This window comes from Apodemus sylvaticus, chromosome 13 (assembly GCF_947179515.1).
Source record: "Apodemus sylvaticus chromosome 13, mApoSyl1.1, whole genome shotgun sequence".
Taxonomy (NCBI): domain Eukaryota; kingdom Metazoa; phylum Chordata; class Mammalia; order Rodentia; family Muridae; genus Apodemus; species Apodemus sylvaticus.
Window position 1 is genome coordinate 74,116,616 of NC_067484.1, and position 16,497 is coordinate 74,133,112.

Below are 16,497 nucleotides of genomic sequence, written 5' to 3' on the forward strand. Positions count from 1 at the left end.
TGTGTACAAGCACATGAGTGCACACATATGAACATATACACTAACAGTCTACAAAACATGCCTTGTTATACAACAGACATAACAGCAGGGGCTTCCCATGGGCTATTTCAACTGTTTCAGAATCTGGGATTAGTGGCACACACCTTTAATCCCAGCCTTTAGGAAACAGAGGCTGGTGGATTTGTGTTCAAGGCCAGCCAAGGCCACATAGTAAGAGTCTCTCAAAACCACAAAAACAAAAAGTCAATAGTTTCTAATACTTAACTGGCAGAAGGGAGTCACCCAACACATGGCTTGCTTAACCTGCTTCCTTATAGAACCCAGGACCACTTGCCCAGGGATGGCCCCACCCACCATAGGCTGGGTTCTTCCCTATTGATCACTGATTGGGAAAATGCTTTAGAGTCGGATCTCATAGAGGCATTTCCTCAACCGAGGCTCCTTCCTCTTTGATGACTGTAGCTTGTGTCAGGTTGACATCCAAAACCAGCTGTCCATCCTGATACAGGGGATATCCTCAAGCTTTTCAGCAAAAGACAAACTGAAGATACAATGTGCATTACAGGGGACAGTGACTGCTCTCTATCCAGAAGACTGCTGCATTTTTGTATTTGCAGATAATGTGGTGGTGCTCATCTTTGCTGGGTCCAAGAGATTTTTGTACCCCATGGTTGGAGTACTCTTAATCCCAGCACCTGGGAGGGAGAGGTCAGTCTGGTCTTTAACATAGAGAAAACCTGTTTTGAAAAACTAAAGCCCGCCCCAGGGGCCTTTATCTCCATTTCTAAATGCTGGACCTAAGCTGTGACCCATACTTGCCTTTTACATGGGTACTGAAAACCTAAACTCAGGTCCTCATGAGAATGCAACGCTGAGCTGTCTCTTTACCTTCCTTTTTGTTTTGTTGAGAAAGTTTTTACTCTGTAGCCCAGGCTGGCCTTGACCTCATTGCAATCCTCTTCTTGCCTGAGCCTCCTGAATGCTAAGATTACAGAGGTGACTCACTATGCTTGAACTGTAAATATAACATTTTATTTTCCCCCCTCTTCCCTCCCTTCCTCCCTCTCTTCCTCTCCTTCCCTCCCTTCCTTTCTTATTAGGCAGAATCTCACATAGTCCAGGCTGGTCTCAAACTTACTATGTAGTCAAGGATGACCTTGAACTTCTGAGCCTTTTAATACCTCATTAATGGCATTACAGATGTGCACCAACACAACTGACTTTCCTCAGAGCTGGGGATCACAGGCAGACCTTCCTGTGCACTAGGAAAGAAGTCTACCAATAGAGTTATATCCCATCTCTATCTCTGGTTCTGGTCCACTTTGGATCATGTAATCCAGGTTGGCTTTTTTTTTTTTTTTTTTTTTTTTTTTTTTTTTAAGATCGCTGTCTTCAGACACACCAGAAGAGGGCGTGAGATCTCATTACGGATGGTTGTGAGTCACCATGTGGTTGTTGGGATTTGAACTCAGGACCTCTGGAAGAGCTCAGTGCTCTTAACCACTGAGCCATCTCACCACCCCACCCCCCCCCTTGCCTTTAAACTCATTATTCTCCTGCCTCTAGGCCAGGATGACAATGATTTTATCTCATGATTTGAAAAAGACAAAGCAAAGAGGCTCTACAAAATATCGTTTAAGTGACTTGAAACAAAAATAAGTTTTATTTTCTCTTAATGTTTTGCCTCCTATGTACGTGTGTGCCTGGTGCTCAGGGAGGCCAGAGAGTGCCAGCTGCCCTGGAACTGGAGTTATAGATCGTCTGAACCCCATGTGGGTGCTAAAAGTTGAACCTGGGTCCTCTGAAAGAGCAGCGAGTGCTCTTAACTCCTGAGGCTGGTCTCGTGACTATTCTAGTTCTGAGATGACCAACTTCAACCTTGTATCAGTTATGTAAGACAACATATAAGTGGACTGTAGCATCATCAGGGGCTCACACATCCAGTACTAGTAACCTGCCGTTTACAAAAACACTGCCTATATCTATGGACATACAACATGGTGCTGATGATGACTGGTGACACAGTCACAGAGACAGTGTGAGCTCACCAAGCCTGTGGAAAGTTTAATATGGTGGCTCCCCTGTGCCTGTTTTCTCAGCACTCTGTAGGCTGAGGCAGAGGACTGGTTATGAGTTCAAGGCCAACGTGGAGTAGAGAGTGAGTGTCAGGCTAGCCTAGTGAGACCCTGGCTCAGAAAACCAGTGAACACACACACACACACACACACAGAGAGAGAGAGAGAGAGAGAGAGAGATTCTGAAGCTCTTGAAAAATAATGATCTAGCCAGTTGTAGTATGTCGCAACGCTACTACTCATGCCTGAGGGTTTCTGAGGCAAGAGGGTAAGGAGTTCACCACCTTAGATGCATAATGAGTCTGAGGTCTGCCTGGGCGACATGAGACCCTGTCCTCCAATAAAATAAAACAAATACCCCTACACAGAAATAAGGGTCTACAACTAACACGAGAGTCAATGGTGAAGACTGAAAGGTTTTCCATTGTGAACAGGCTCAAGCAATGCCCACTTCTGTGGCTTCTGTTCAAACTTTTTAGCAAAACTTTAAAACAAAAGTTTTAACAAAAACAAACATATGGGAGAAGAAAGTTTGTATGCAGATGACATGAACTTGTACAAAGATAATCTTAATTCCATACAACTATTAGAGAATAAACACACTAATCAAATCTTCTGATGAAAATATGTAAAGATAAGCCACATAATACATTTTTTTAGTTATAATCTAAATAGACAACTAGGTAGGCTGGCCTTGAACTCACAGAAATCTACTTGACTGCCTGTCTTCTGAGTGCTGGGATTAAAGGGGTGTGCCACTGTGCCCAGCAAAGTTGTATACTCTTTTGTTTTTGTTTTTTTTTTTTTTTTGGATTTGGTTTTCTCGAGACAGGGTTTCTCTTTATAGCCGTGGCTGGCCTCGAACTCAGAAATCCCCCTGCCTCTGCCTCCCAAAGTGCTGGGATTACAGGCATGTGCCACCACTGCCTGGCTAATTTAATATTTTTTATTTTTGAGAGTGTAACTTAATTACAACCCATATACCCCTATCTGCTCTCCTTTAAATTCAGTTTTTTTTCATTGTTATTGCATGTATATATGTATTTAGTTTTTGTTTTTCAAGACCTGGTTTCTCTGTGGGGTGAAATGAACGTAACATTTTCCCTTTTCACTATTTGTGCTGGCTAGTTTTATGTCAACTTGTGACAAGCTAAAGTTCTTTTAGAAGAGGGAACCTCAATTGAGAAACTGCTCCCAGCAATTGGACTGTTGGGTATTTGTGGACTGATGATGTGGGAGGTCCCATCGTGCTGAGGGCAGCACCATGTCTGGGTAGGTGGTCCTGGGGGCTCTCCGGAGGCAGAATGAGCAAGCCAGTAAGCAGTACCTCTCCATGGCCTTTGCACCAGCTCCCACCTCCAGGTTCTGCCTTGAGTTTTTGCCCCTTAGTGATGGGACTTTTATGTGGAAGTGTAAGTACAATAAATACTGTCCTTCCCAACAGTGTGCCACTGGTCATGGTGTTTATCACAATAACAAAAACCCTGAGACACTAGTTTACTTTTCCAGTTGAATTATCATCCCAGTGTTGTACAACTCTTACCTATCTCTGCACTTCCTACTTTCTCTTTATGTCCCTATATCCTTCATACTAGCCCCTAGTGCACTTTCTGTCTCTATGGGTCTATCTTTTTAATGTACTCACATTACAGCATGTGTGAGAACTTCATTCCTTTTTAAAAGTTGTACTATAGAATATGTGCATGTAGATGAAAGTTCCCATGGAGGTCAGAAGCATTTATATTCCCTGAACCTAGAGGTACAGGCAGTTAGTTGTGAGTCAACTGACATGGGCTCTAGGAATTGAACTTGGGTACTCTGCAAGACTACCATGCACACCAATATAATATTTTTATTATTTGGAAATTTTGTCAATGCATCCTGATCATACCTGGTTCACATTCTCCCAGGTCCACCCTCCCACACCAAGTGCAATACATTGCTCATATATTCACTGGAGCACAATTAAACTACCAGCAGCCAGCCCCTTAAAGAAAACTGAGTCCACCCCCTTACCCCAACTCTGCCAGAAGCCATCAGTAGTGAAGAGCTACACTTCAGCATCTTTTGCTTTCTTTTTAAAAAATATATATTCTCCTCTCCTATACTACATCCTCTCCTCTGCCCTCCCAAGATCTATTCTCACAGTTTTGTCTTTAAGGACTCAATAGCTGTGTGGACCCTTTCTTTTTCCATTTGTGTGTGTGTGTGTGTGTGTGTGTAGGGGATGGGGGCATTAGTCACAGAAATTTTCAATGTCAGTTGTTCTCAGTTACGAGCCTGGAGTCATCACTGCCACTGGAAAAGCTTTCTCACCTCTGGCGGCTGGCAGCAGCGCAGGACACCGGCTTCCACACTGAAAGGCTCTAACAGGCCTGAGCACTGCAAAGGCTTGTTGATGCCATCTTTGCCCTCCCCGCCCCCTTGCCCGCTCCCTTACTGAAAACGGAGAGATTCCATTCCTAAAGCTCGCCCTCAAGGTCCATTCCCATACCTGGCCACTGATTCATTCCTGAGACAGAACACCCAAGGTTCAACAATCAAACCCACTTGTACAAACTCCAGAGGCAGCCCTCCCTGCTCGCCGCTCCAGGGTAATAAATCCTCGGCGGCAGTGGGGCTGGTGCAGCCGCCCTTGTACACACGGTTCTGGTGGCAGCTCAGATCCTTGGTGGCAGCATGGACCTCGGCCATCAGATGGCATCTGGCTGCAGCACAGAACGTGGACGTAGCAGACCATCAAGGCGGCCTCTGGTGGCAGCACGGATCTTGGAAGTCTTTGGAGGAGATGTAATCCAGAAACATTCATCTCAGAGATCTTGTTCAGAGTCAGGTTGGGTGGCTTGTCTGGGGGCCTCGGGAGCTCCAGGCTGCTATACACAGCAGTGCCGGCAGCAGCAGGGCTGTGTCTGCCTTTGTCCACCTCAGCTGCTCGCCGCCATGCCTGTTATCACATCTCTGGTTCTGCTTCCCTCCATTGTGGGCCTCCTTTTCTGTAATCTTCTCTCTCAATTCCACACAAATCTACCTTTTAAAGCCTCTTCCCAAGGTCTGTTCCACCCTCCCAGCCCCCTTTCTGTTGCTCTGAAAAAATTCATTATTTAACTAACATGGAAATACCAAGCGTTCGCTCTCTGCCACATCACATCTTTCCCAGAAGCCTCTGCGGCCCCCTCAGACACTGTCAGCTGCTGGCATCTTGAATTCTCCCAAGAACACCACTGTTAACTACCGGACCATCTCTCCAGCCCAAGAACTTCTTTTTATATCTGAATGATATAGTATAGGCTTCATAAGGAAATTTTCTTATACCTAAGATAGAATTGCTAGAGTATGTGGTAACTATGTATATTTAGTTTAGGAAATACCTAAACCTAAGTTTAACTAAGTAAACCTAAGTTGACTTATATAAAGACTACATTATTGTAAAAATATACTTTTTTGAGACAGGGTTTCTTTGTATAGCCCTGTATAACTATCCTGGAACTTACTCTGCAGAACAGGCTGGCTTTGAACTCAGAGATCTGCCTGCCTGTGCCTCCTGAGTGCTGAGATTAAAGGCATGCACCACCATGTTTTGCACAAGTATGCATTATTTGTTGGTCACTTTAGAAAATACGCTTTTGGTATGTAGTACAGGATAGCTTTAAATTCTACCTCTTGATTCTTGGGGGCTGGCACTGCAGACATGTACTGACATACCCAGCAGAATACTTTTTATTATTTAGTCACTTTGAGTGTTTTATTCACATGTATGTCAGGCAGCCTATGCTGGTCTCAAGCTTACTGTATGTGGGAGGGTGACCTACAACTCCTAACCTTTCATTTCCCGTTTGTTGGAATTACAGGTACAAGCCATGGCAGCTGGCATTATGCTGGTTTCTGACTGACAGCAGCAGAGCCTCAACAGTCCTTGTGTTGACCAAGTTATATAAGGCTCTCCACCATCATCAGGCTCAACCAGATCTGCCAGCCCCCCCCCCCCCTTTACCGATGAAAACATCATCAGATTCCTGGGGTAAGTGGAACTCAGTGGATCAACACTCCTGCCAGGCCCAAACACTCTAAGTGCAGCGAGTGAACATCTCAGAGGTGCTCCTTAGAAAGAGGCAAACTGCTCATCTACAAAAACCTCTTCTAGTCCTTTATTAACACTTGGAGATGCGTGGTACATATGATTAACAGCATCACACCAGGAGGAAGTACAGATAACTGAAAACGTTCTCTACGACAGGATTCCAGAGCAGTTTAGTGTTGTCTGCTCTCAACCTCCACAAGAATCCAGCTCTCACACAGGCAGGACAGACAATGTAGCAGTATATCACTTGGAAATGGTTCTTTTGAAAATAAATGACAAGAACTGATCGCTGGAATCCTTCATGAGATGTGGCGGCTCTCTGGGTGCTGTGGCACCACCGCAGAAGGCCAATTTGGGCACTGGACAGTTAAACAGGAGAACTGACTGGGTAAGAAGAGGTTTTAGGTTTAGTCTAGAGAGAACAGATTGTCCAAGTGGATACTTTCAGTTCAGGCTCAGCTCAGGCCCTGCAGGAATCCACCAGATAAATACAGTCTATGGACTGAAAGGCTGAAAACTCAGCTGGCCATCTGTGTCACCGAGTGTCTGGAGTCCCTGAAAACTGAGGTGTAATAGGTGTGTCCCTGGAGGAAGGAGGACTCGACAGGTCAGTTCAGTTCTGATCCTTCTGTGCCACCAGATCTGCTTCCTCAAGTGAATGAAGGAAAAGTGTCCTGCATTTCAATGCTCCATTGTCAAAGTAGCAAAGCCCTCCCCCCTCCCTGTCCCCTCCCCCCATAGCATCGTTCTTCATAAATTCTGTTTCCAAGTCCTGATTCTTCCGGGTCTACGCCTTCTCCTTTCGCTTCAACTTTGACACTTTCTTGACAGTCCCGTTCTTGTTGAGGAGCTTCAGGACCCGATCTTTGTGATCCAAAACCTTAAGCATAGAGTCTCTGGCTTCACTGATTTGGTCCATCACCAGTTTACACCTCTGCATGTTTCCCTGGGACAGAAAAGGACACACTGTTACCTGATGTCGTGGAGGACTGCTTGTTCAGGGCAGAGGCATTCTCGGGAGACCAAGGCACACTAGACTATCGCTCTGAGTTCTTGGGGAGCTCTAGGGAGGCCTCAGAGTCCAACTAGGACTAATGTATAAGACTCTATTGATAGGGATGCTGAATGACTTGGTCAAAGGACCAAGGGAAGTCAAGTGGGAAGTATATGTTGTTCTTCCTGGCTAGGCCTTACAGTGTTGGGAGAACTGCCATCAACATTCAATCAAGTCTTCCTCTTTTTGTGGACTCTGTACAACAATACCAAGTGCCCAGACAGACTGAGCTCATTGATAACACAGTGGCAAGTCTGTTAGAGGAAAAGAACTGCTTCTGATTGGATCTGTTCTGGCTTCACAGGAGGGAAGCCATGTCTGATACTGTCAACCTGACTAGAAGCCTGTGGCTGGGAAGGTCATAGGCTCAAAGACAGACGCACAGATTTTTGCAAACATCCACCCAAGCCCCTTATGAACAACTCTGATGAAACTCAAGGGGTTACTGGGGAAAAAAAAGATATTAATATAGAAGATAGTAATTGGGAAGAAAGGAGTGAGACAAAAAGAGTTAACATAAAAAAAAAAGTAGCTGGAGAGACTGCTCAGCAGCTGTGAGCACTTGCTGTTCTTATGAGGACCTAAGTTTGGTTCCTATCCTGTCAGGTGGCTCACAACTGCTTATAACTCCAGTCCAAGGGATCCAACACCCTCTTGTGGTCTCTGATGCACATCTACACACACACACACACACACACACACACACACACACGCACGCACGCACGCACGCACGCACACACACTCGCACGCACACATGCATGCACCAAACAAAAAAACCATAAAAAAATAAAGTAAATAAAAAAAATGGCTAAGTATCTCTAATGCACACTGAAGCAAACGAGTTTGTGCAAAAGACACTCTTGTAGTGGGGAATGGTATGATAAAGTTAGAGGAAAAGGAAGACAGAAATGTAATTAAAACACAATCTCAGCAATGAATAGTTATTAATAAACAAAATAAACAACCAACCAACCAACCAACCAACCAGACTGCAGCTAGGGAGGCTGCAGGAATACAAAAGGAAAGGATGCTGCCCCGTGGCCGAGCCCTCTGAGGGTGGGCCCTCAGCACACCTGTATCAGCTCATTTATCCGATGCAAATCATCATCAGCTGCTGCCTTTTTCTTTGGGATAATCCCTTCCTGTAGGTTGGTGAGTCTTTCATAAACGTCGTGTTCTAGATTTGTCTGCAACACACAAGAGAGAAACTTGACTTTGGACACTTTTCTGAGTTACTCTGAAGCAAAGCAAGCCACCGGAGCCCTCTGAGAGCTGCTGTGGAGTGCTTTGGTGATAAAGACCTTGCTTGCAAGGACTAAGGCACAAATATTAACAAACAATAAAGGAATGAACCAATAAATACTTTATATTATCCTAAAATTTGCCACAGATCATAGTCCATTTTCAAAGATAATTTCAAAATACTATACTGAATCCATAATTCATTTGAATAGCTATCATTTTTACAGAACTATAATTTTATATTAATTTAACCCTAGCCAAAATATAATGGCTTTTTTCCCCCCAAAAGACTTCCATGTATCTCAGGCTGACCTCACAGTGCTAGGCGTGACTCTGAGCTGACCCCACTGAAGTGTAGACTGCCCACAGAACTATAATTTTATATTAATTTAACCCTAGCCAAAATATAATGGCTTTTTTCCCCCCAAAAGACTTCCATGTATCTCAGGCTGACCTCACAGTGCTAGGCGTGACTCTGAGCTGACCCCACTGAAGTGTAGACTGCCCTTTCATCCAGCTCGTACAGTGCTGAGGACCAAACTCAAACACCCCTGTAAGCACCCAACAGTGGCTACACGGTGCTTGTCACCCTTTTCCTTACGGTGCTAGGTAGCTGAGGCTGGCCTCTGACACAAAAGACTTTCTATCTGAGCTTCACAAATATATACTATGATTCTAGTGTGTGCCACATGTGTTTTGAGACTCGGTAGAAAATGCTCTTGAGATCACTGTCACCCTAAAGATGGGGACACTTTGTGAGGCTACTGTGGCTGCTTTCCCTTCACTCAGATGATGAGGCTCCTGTCCCAGGGCTATGGCAATGGGGAGAGGGGAGTCAAGTAAACTCTACCCCAAGACAGATGACAGGGGGTGCGGCTAACATTCCTCAGCCAGGAGACGAGGGCACAGTGCACCTGGGGGAAACAGGGATGCTCTCAAGGACAGAATGAGTGAGCGGGGGCTGCGGGAGGCGGGCTTTGTAGAAAGGACTCCTGCCTGGTCTCTAAAGCAAGATGGCTCCGGTCTGTGTGTCCTAGTAGGAGCTGGTAGGTCACCGAAGTCTATTACTTGGTAAGAAGCAAAATGTAGCCAGCCTAGTCTACAGAGTGAGTTCCAGGACAGTCAGGACTATACAGAGAAACCCTGTCCCAAAGAACAAAAAACAAACAAAAACAAAAGAGTGAAAAGAAGCCAACTGTGTGGTGGCTCATGGTGAGGGGCTGGTTGATCATCGAGCCTCCTTTGAGGAAGAGGAGTGGTAGGGAAAAGAGGCTCATGGGAAAGCCACTTAAGGCTCTCCTCATTTAATTATGTCCTGATAGGACATAACAATCAACTTTAACTTCAAGTCTTAGAGCACAGTACTTTTATATATTTTGGGTCTGGGAATCAGAGTTTAGAGTTAGGCCTGGACAGACGGCTCAGGGAGTAAAGACACTTGCTCCCAAGCAGCGTGATTTGATCCCCTGGGACCACATGGTAGGAGAGAATCTACTCTGAGCTGTCCTCTGACTCACCTCTACTAAATAAACAAATAAATAAAGTAAAGCAACAGATAAAGCTTGCTTTAACTGTGGGATCACAGGCCCGTGTGCCTTTACGACCACTTCAGGAAGCACTGAGGATCAAACCCAGGGCCTGCAGTAATGCAGGCAGGCTACCTACTGGGTCACCTCTTTGGCCTGACCCAACAACCGCCAGAATTGCACCTACCAGCTGTAGTAACTGGGCAGCACAGAGGTGGACTTTCCAGCCTTGGGCACGGCAGGACACTCCTTTCTGATTAGCTATTTCCTGCAGCATAGCTTTCTTCTCCTCTGTAATCACATACAGATCAAAGTAAGTATATTTCATTTGTTATAAAAGCAAAATCATTTGGGTTCAAGCAGCTTAAGTGTCAGATTTTCTTTCCTCAAACATCTTCTGTATTTAAATCAGGTAGAGTAGGAGTTGTTAAGAACATGAATAAAACTGTGTTTTCTTTGAGACGGGGTTTCACTGTGTAGCCTTGTATTGGCCTGCTGTTGTAGAGCTGGGCTGGCCTCACACCCAGAGCCACAAGCTTTTCCCTTCTGAGTGCTGGGCTTTCAGAGGGCACCACTATACCAGCTTCTTTTCTGTATTTTCACCTGTTCTACAATAAAGCTTTGAAGTAGCAAGCAATGGTGTAATCTCTTAGAGAATGGTCTTCAGGGAACTGAGCCTTGTTCAATGTGTGGGCATGTTTATGTGCAGCTGGAGGGATGGACCACAAGCTCTGGCAGCTTTTTTGGAGTTAGCTATAACTTAAGGGGAATTGTATTTCTAATTCAAGAGGAGACAGAAATGACTTAGATATAGTAACTGGGCAGCACAGAAGTAGGTTTTTTTTTTGTTTTTGTTTTTTGGATTTGGTTTTTTTGAGACAGGGTTTCTCTGTGTAGCCCTGGCTGTCCTGGAACTCACTCTGTAGATCAGGCTGGTCTTGAACTCAGAAATCTGCCTGCTTCTGCCTCCTGAGTGCTGGAATTAAAGTTGTGTACCACCACTGCCCAGCTCTAGTGGAGTTTTACAGGGGGAAGATGTTGGAAAGAGGTATCAATCAGGGTGTGGTAGAGCTTTGTTCCAAAATTTCAGTTTTGAGGTAAACCTTTTCCTCTGTTCTAAACACTGTATTAAGAAATTGTTTAGGGAGGGGAGTAAAAAAAAAAAAAGGAATTGTTTAATTGGCAAATACCAAAATACCAATAACCCTCAGCAGGCTTTGAAATGCTGTAGCTAAGGCTGCGCTGAACCCTTGACCCTCCTGCCTCTACTTCCTGAGTCCTGGATTGCAGAGGTGTGCTACTCTGCCTGCCTCCCAGTGGTGCTCAGGACTGAACTCGGGCATTTTTCGAAGGCTAGGCAAGCAGTCTACCAGCTGAGCTACAGGCTCAACCCAGGCTGGCTTTCAGCTGATGATCCTTCTCTGCTTCGTGTGCACCGGGATGCCAGGCTTGCACCATCATGTCTCGTCCTTTCACAGGCACTGGTGCAGGCCTGAAATCCCAGTACCTGAAAGGCTGAAGCAGAAGGTCACAGGTTCAAGGCTTGTCTGGGATACACGCCAGGCGGTGCTTCAAACAATAAAAAAGCTTAGTTAGTTATTCTCCAGGCAGGGCCTCACACACAGGGCTGAGACAAACCAGCAGTCCACCACCACAGCTGACACGGGGGCGCTTCTCAGTCTTCAAGGTAAAGCCACTTCCTCCCTTCCTAGATCACGTGGTTTGAAGGGCTGTGCTCTGAATGGCTACATGACTCGTACCAGTTCATCTCTGCCTTGTGTTATCTATTTATTCTTTTCAGTTTTTGTGTTTCATTGGTCTTCTGAGCTTTTATTTATAATCATGGTCTTGACTCTGTAATCCAGCTAGACCTGGAGTGAGTTGGTGTGGTGTCTGTAGTGTGTGCCCAGAGAGACATCAGGGAGCATACTGGGGCGGGCCGGCTGTCAGGTGCTCCCACTGGACAGCTTTGGAAAGTGAGGCTCCGGCAGCTACGTGTTACTCAGTGTGGGCTGGACTGTTCCCACGCGGACTCTCAGGATTCACAGCCACAGACTTCCTGAGGGATAAGGAGGTGTTTCCTTCCACTGATGATCAATACTCTGATCTCAGAGAATTCCACAGTATGTCTGGCCCTCTGAATGTGGGCCAGTTGATATTTGCATATCAACAATTAAAAAGAAGACCTTGGAGTCTGTGCTAAGCATGTACAGACTTACTTTTTCTTGTCACCAGGCCCTAAGCAGTTTATCAACTATTTATATATTTTTCTTGTGATCTGATTGTGAAATATTCCATTTAGATTCCTATTTGTTTTCTAAAACAGTCCCATGTATTCCAGGCTAGCCTCCAACATACAAATCCATGTGTTCCAGCCTCTTAAGTACTGGCAGTGGCGGTGTGAGCACCTATCACACAGGCTTTCTCAGTGCTGGAGACGGCATGCCATAGGCACTCTGCCAGTCCCCAGGTGGTGGCACTGTTTCCGAAGGTTGTGGACCTTGCACGTGTACCCAGACCATGACATGTGAGCTACACTAGCTATGAGTGTGGCCTAACAAAAACCACAGGCTTACTTAAAATACTAGATTACTTGTTTTTTTTTTTTTTTTTTTGAGGTACTCTGATCTTTGACATAAGACAGTAAACTGTTCAAATCAGACTCATTATGAGACCAAGAAAATTACCATATCAGTTTCCAAGTTGAATTTATGAAAACAGAACAGTGTGATCAATTTCTGGAAATGCACAGCTCTCCATGTATTTATTATGTTGGAGATGAGTGATACTTAAAAGACCACTAAGTAGAAATATTTTTAAAGTTATCAACCATTTTCACTAAATGTAGGCTTATTAAAATGTTATCCTAGGGTTGGAAAGACGGCTCAGCAGTTGGGAGCATTGGCTTATCTCCTCCAGGACCCAGGTCCAGTTCCCAGCACCCATGTACCAGGCTCACAACTGCCTAGAACTCTGGAATTCCAGCTTCAAGGATCTGACACCCTCACACAGACACACATGCAGGCAAAACACCAATGTATATTTAAACAAAATTCTAAAGTTCAACAAAACAAAATAACAAGCATTTGCCCTGGTACAGTCTTTGTTTTTCTTACTTTATGTTTATGCACCACATTTGTTCCAGAAGAGGGCACTGGCCTCTATGGACACCAGGATAACTGCTGAGAACTGAACTAGGTCTGCTATAAAAGCAATCAGTGCTATTTTTTTTTTTTTTGAGTTTTTGGTTTTTTTGAGACACACAAAAATTTAAGCATTGTAGCATTCTCTGTGTAACAACCCTGGCTGTTCTGGGACCCACTTTGTAGGCGATGCTGGCCTCAAACCCACAGAGATCCGCCTGCCTCTGCTTCCCTAGTACTGGGATTAAATGTGTGTGCCACCACAGCTGACTGCAACCAGTGCTCTTAACCATTGTGTCATCTCTCCAGCCTATCCCCTAGGTCATTCTAAGTGTTCCACATTGTGCTGATAAAGATCTTTTGGAAAAAACTGTAAGTGTATGGAATTGCTGTAGCATTGTAGAAAGCACATTGCACCTCTGACTGTTAAATTGCAATACAATTACAGGTTCCTCTCTGGGGGGAATTAAAGAGGTTAATGTATCAGTACTTTGGGGAGCTGTCAGCACATAGAATTTATTAAAACTAAGGCTGCACCAGGATTTCAATAAACACGCAGCTTTCTGGGGGCAAAGAATAATGTTCTATTGTTATACTGAGTTTTACATATTTTTGCTGGAAATCAGAGAACTGTGATTCTGATACTTTTTTACTGTGATTACAACATAGCTTACATGTTAGAGCATTACACGATCAGTACTAGATGTTTCTGAGGAAACTAACCTTTGACCCGGACGTCACTGTACCTCTGAAAGTGGTGATAAGCAGCTTTCCAGGGGTTCCGATAGTGACGAAGCAAAGTAATGGGAGGTCTTGGTCGCACTGGGACGTACCTCACACCTTCCTCATCTGGGCAAAAGAGAAAAGGAGATCTTAGGTAAGTTCAACTGCAGGAAGAGAGATGCAGGTGAGCAAGCTGAGACTGGCTTCTGACTTAGGGGCGGCATGTGGTCTTACTGCTCTCACCAATATACTCTTTGGGAGGAGACTTGCGTTTCTCAGCCTTCACCAGGAGGCTTTTGGCAGTGGACTTCTCGTCGTCAGTGCTGTTTGTCTCCATCATGTCCCCCTCCTCTGTGGAGATCACATGTTGCTGCTTCCGAGGCTTTTTCCTTGGGGAGGCACCAGGTGGGAGGTCACTTGGAGGCATGGACAGGTTGCTTGCCAGCAAAGCAAGAGATGGAGACACAGTGTTGGTAGCCAGAGGAGGGACTGCTGTTGGGGAGGGAGCACACACACCAATGAGCACTTTGGAAGAACAATTACTAAGACGGGCGGAGGGCTAACGGAGGTTTCTTATGGGCCTGACAGTAAGTCACATATTCTAACTGGGGCAGGAGCTGTGAACTGCTTCCTATCATTCACCGGACACTGTGCAGATAAAATGCCTTTGGAGTGAGAAAGTTAACACTAACTGAACTAGAATGGATCATATAGCTTAGGCATACAAATCACAATGTGTTATTTTTTTAAAAAGATTTATTAATTTACTTTATATATGAATGCTCTCTGTCTTTATGCACTCCAGCAGAGGGCATCAGATCCCATTACAGAGAGTTGAGTCACCACACAGTTGCTGGGAATTGAACTTAGGACCTCTGGAAGAGCAGCCAGTGCTCTTAACCATTGAGTCATCTCTGTAGCCTGTATCTCACTTCTAACAGTCATATCCTATCCCACCATCCCTAATAACTGCAAACCGTCTCTTATCTCCTTATCTTCTCGCTTCATGTCACTCAGCAAAACCGGAAGACGTCAAGTCTGGTTTCCCAGTTCTTCTGTATATATACACAGATGAATGCAGACAAAGACAAATACCAGTGCTACCTATCAGGCACTGGCCTCCTTACACCGCTATCCCCTCTGCTGTCAGAAGAAAAAGACTACAAGATTCCAACTTTCTATCTCCTGTTTGCATAGTGACCAAATAGTCTCTCCTTTTCAATTCTTCCAACAAAGGCTGACAACAATCTCTGACACACTGCTGGATGGGCAGTGTACTCTGTCCAGACTGAAGGAACTTAAGACGTGATTTACTAGAATAAAATCCTTTGATTCTCCACAGGTTTGTTTGTTTATTTATTTATTTATTTATTTATTTTGAGAGAGACAGGGTTTCTCTGTGTAGCCCTGGCTGACCTGGAACTCACTCTGCACCAGGTTGGCCTCGAACTCAGAAATCCACTTGCCTCTGCCTTCCAAATGCAGGGATGGCGTGCTCCACCACCACCCAGATTCTCCATAGTTTCAAGAATATCATCAGGACAAAGCTATTTATACCTCCAACTATTAAAAGACTAATTTAGTTATTTATTTATTTCTCCTTTTTAAAAGAGTAGCTGGAATTATAGGCAGTGAGCCACCCAACTGGATCTCTTTGGAAGAATAATTTCTCCCATACATACATCTAACAGCAGTTGTAATCTTTTTTTTTTAAAAAAAGATTTATTTATTTTATGTATATGAATACACTCCTAGTGTAAAATGGTGTGTCTTCAGACACACCAGAAGAGGGCATGAGATCTCATTACTGATGGCCACTATGAGCCACTTGTGAGCCACTATGTGGTTGCTGGGAATTGAACTCAGAACCTCTGAAGAACAGTCAGTACTCTTAACTGCTGAGCCATCTCTTCAGCCCAGCAGTTGTAATCTTAATTTCCTTTTAGGCACTGTTGCGATGGTGTATAGTCAATGAGAATCACCTTCAAATTGTTTTCCTTTTCATTTACTTCCTCATTAGATTCTTCTTAAAACCGTTCTTTGGTGTTTTCCTACACTTATTCATTCATTCTGTCTGTTCTGTACACACACACACACACACACACACACACACACACACACACACACGCACTATGTATATAAAAAAAAAAAACAAAAAAAACACAAAACAAAACAGGTCTCACTGTTTAGCCTGTCTGGAGCCGGCTAGCTCAAATGTAAGAGATCTTCCTGTCCTTGCATCTTGACTGGGGGATTAAGGGCATGCTGTACTTATACATGGCTCCCTGCCTTAGGTCTAGAAATCACTAACACACTGTTCAGGAATCTCACGGCTGAGGGGCTTCGCTGTATTAACCTGGGTTACAGTTCGGATCAGTCACATCAATCGTGTCTATGTGGTCAGATGCTCAGCCCAGCACTGAATGAGCCTCCAGCCTCCAAACTGAGGCTTCTTCTCTCTCAGGTTAGGTGGGTTGAGATTTTCCTTTGGATAGGCAGGGCCTGTGTCGGCCACATCAGCAGCAAAGGTGATAGTGAAAATGGATTTTTGAAGGGTGGTGGTATGCGCCTTTAATCCCAGCACTTGGTAGGCAGAGGCAGGTAGATTTCAGTGAGTTCTAGGATAAGAGCCACATAGTGAGATCCTATCTCCAAC

General features: G+C 44.6%; 1 protein-coding gene across 4 annotated transcripts in view; it reads right to left on the reverse strand.

The window, feature by feature from the left end:
* Positions 1-6,198: 6,198 nt before the first annotated feature.
* The window catches only part of Sap130 (Sin3A associated protein 130), a 73,424-nt gene continuing 63,125 nt past the window's right edge, over positions 6,199-16,497 (reverse strand). For all 4 annotated transcript variants that reach the window (XM_052155198.1, XM_052155197.1, XM_052155195.1 and 1 more), the window contains exons 17-21: positions 14,085-14,333; positions 13,842-13,967; positions 10,163-10,266; positions 8,281-8,394; positions 6,199-7,099 (exon numbers count right to left, since the gene is read on the reverse strand). In XM_052155198.1, coding sequence (XP_052011158.1) covers positions 6,941-7,099; positions 8,281-8,394; positions 10,163-10,266; positions 13,842-13,967; positions 14,085-14,333 — 752 coding nt within the window. In that variant the 3' untranslated portion in view covers positions 6,199-6,940. The remainder of the gene's footprint in view (positions 7,100-8,280; positions 8,395-10,162; positions 10,267-13,841; positions 13,968-14,084; positions 14,334-16,497) is intronic.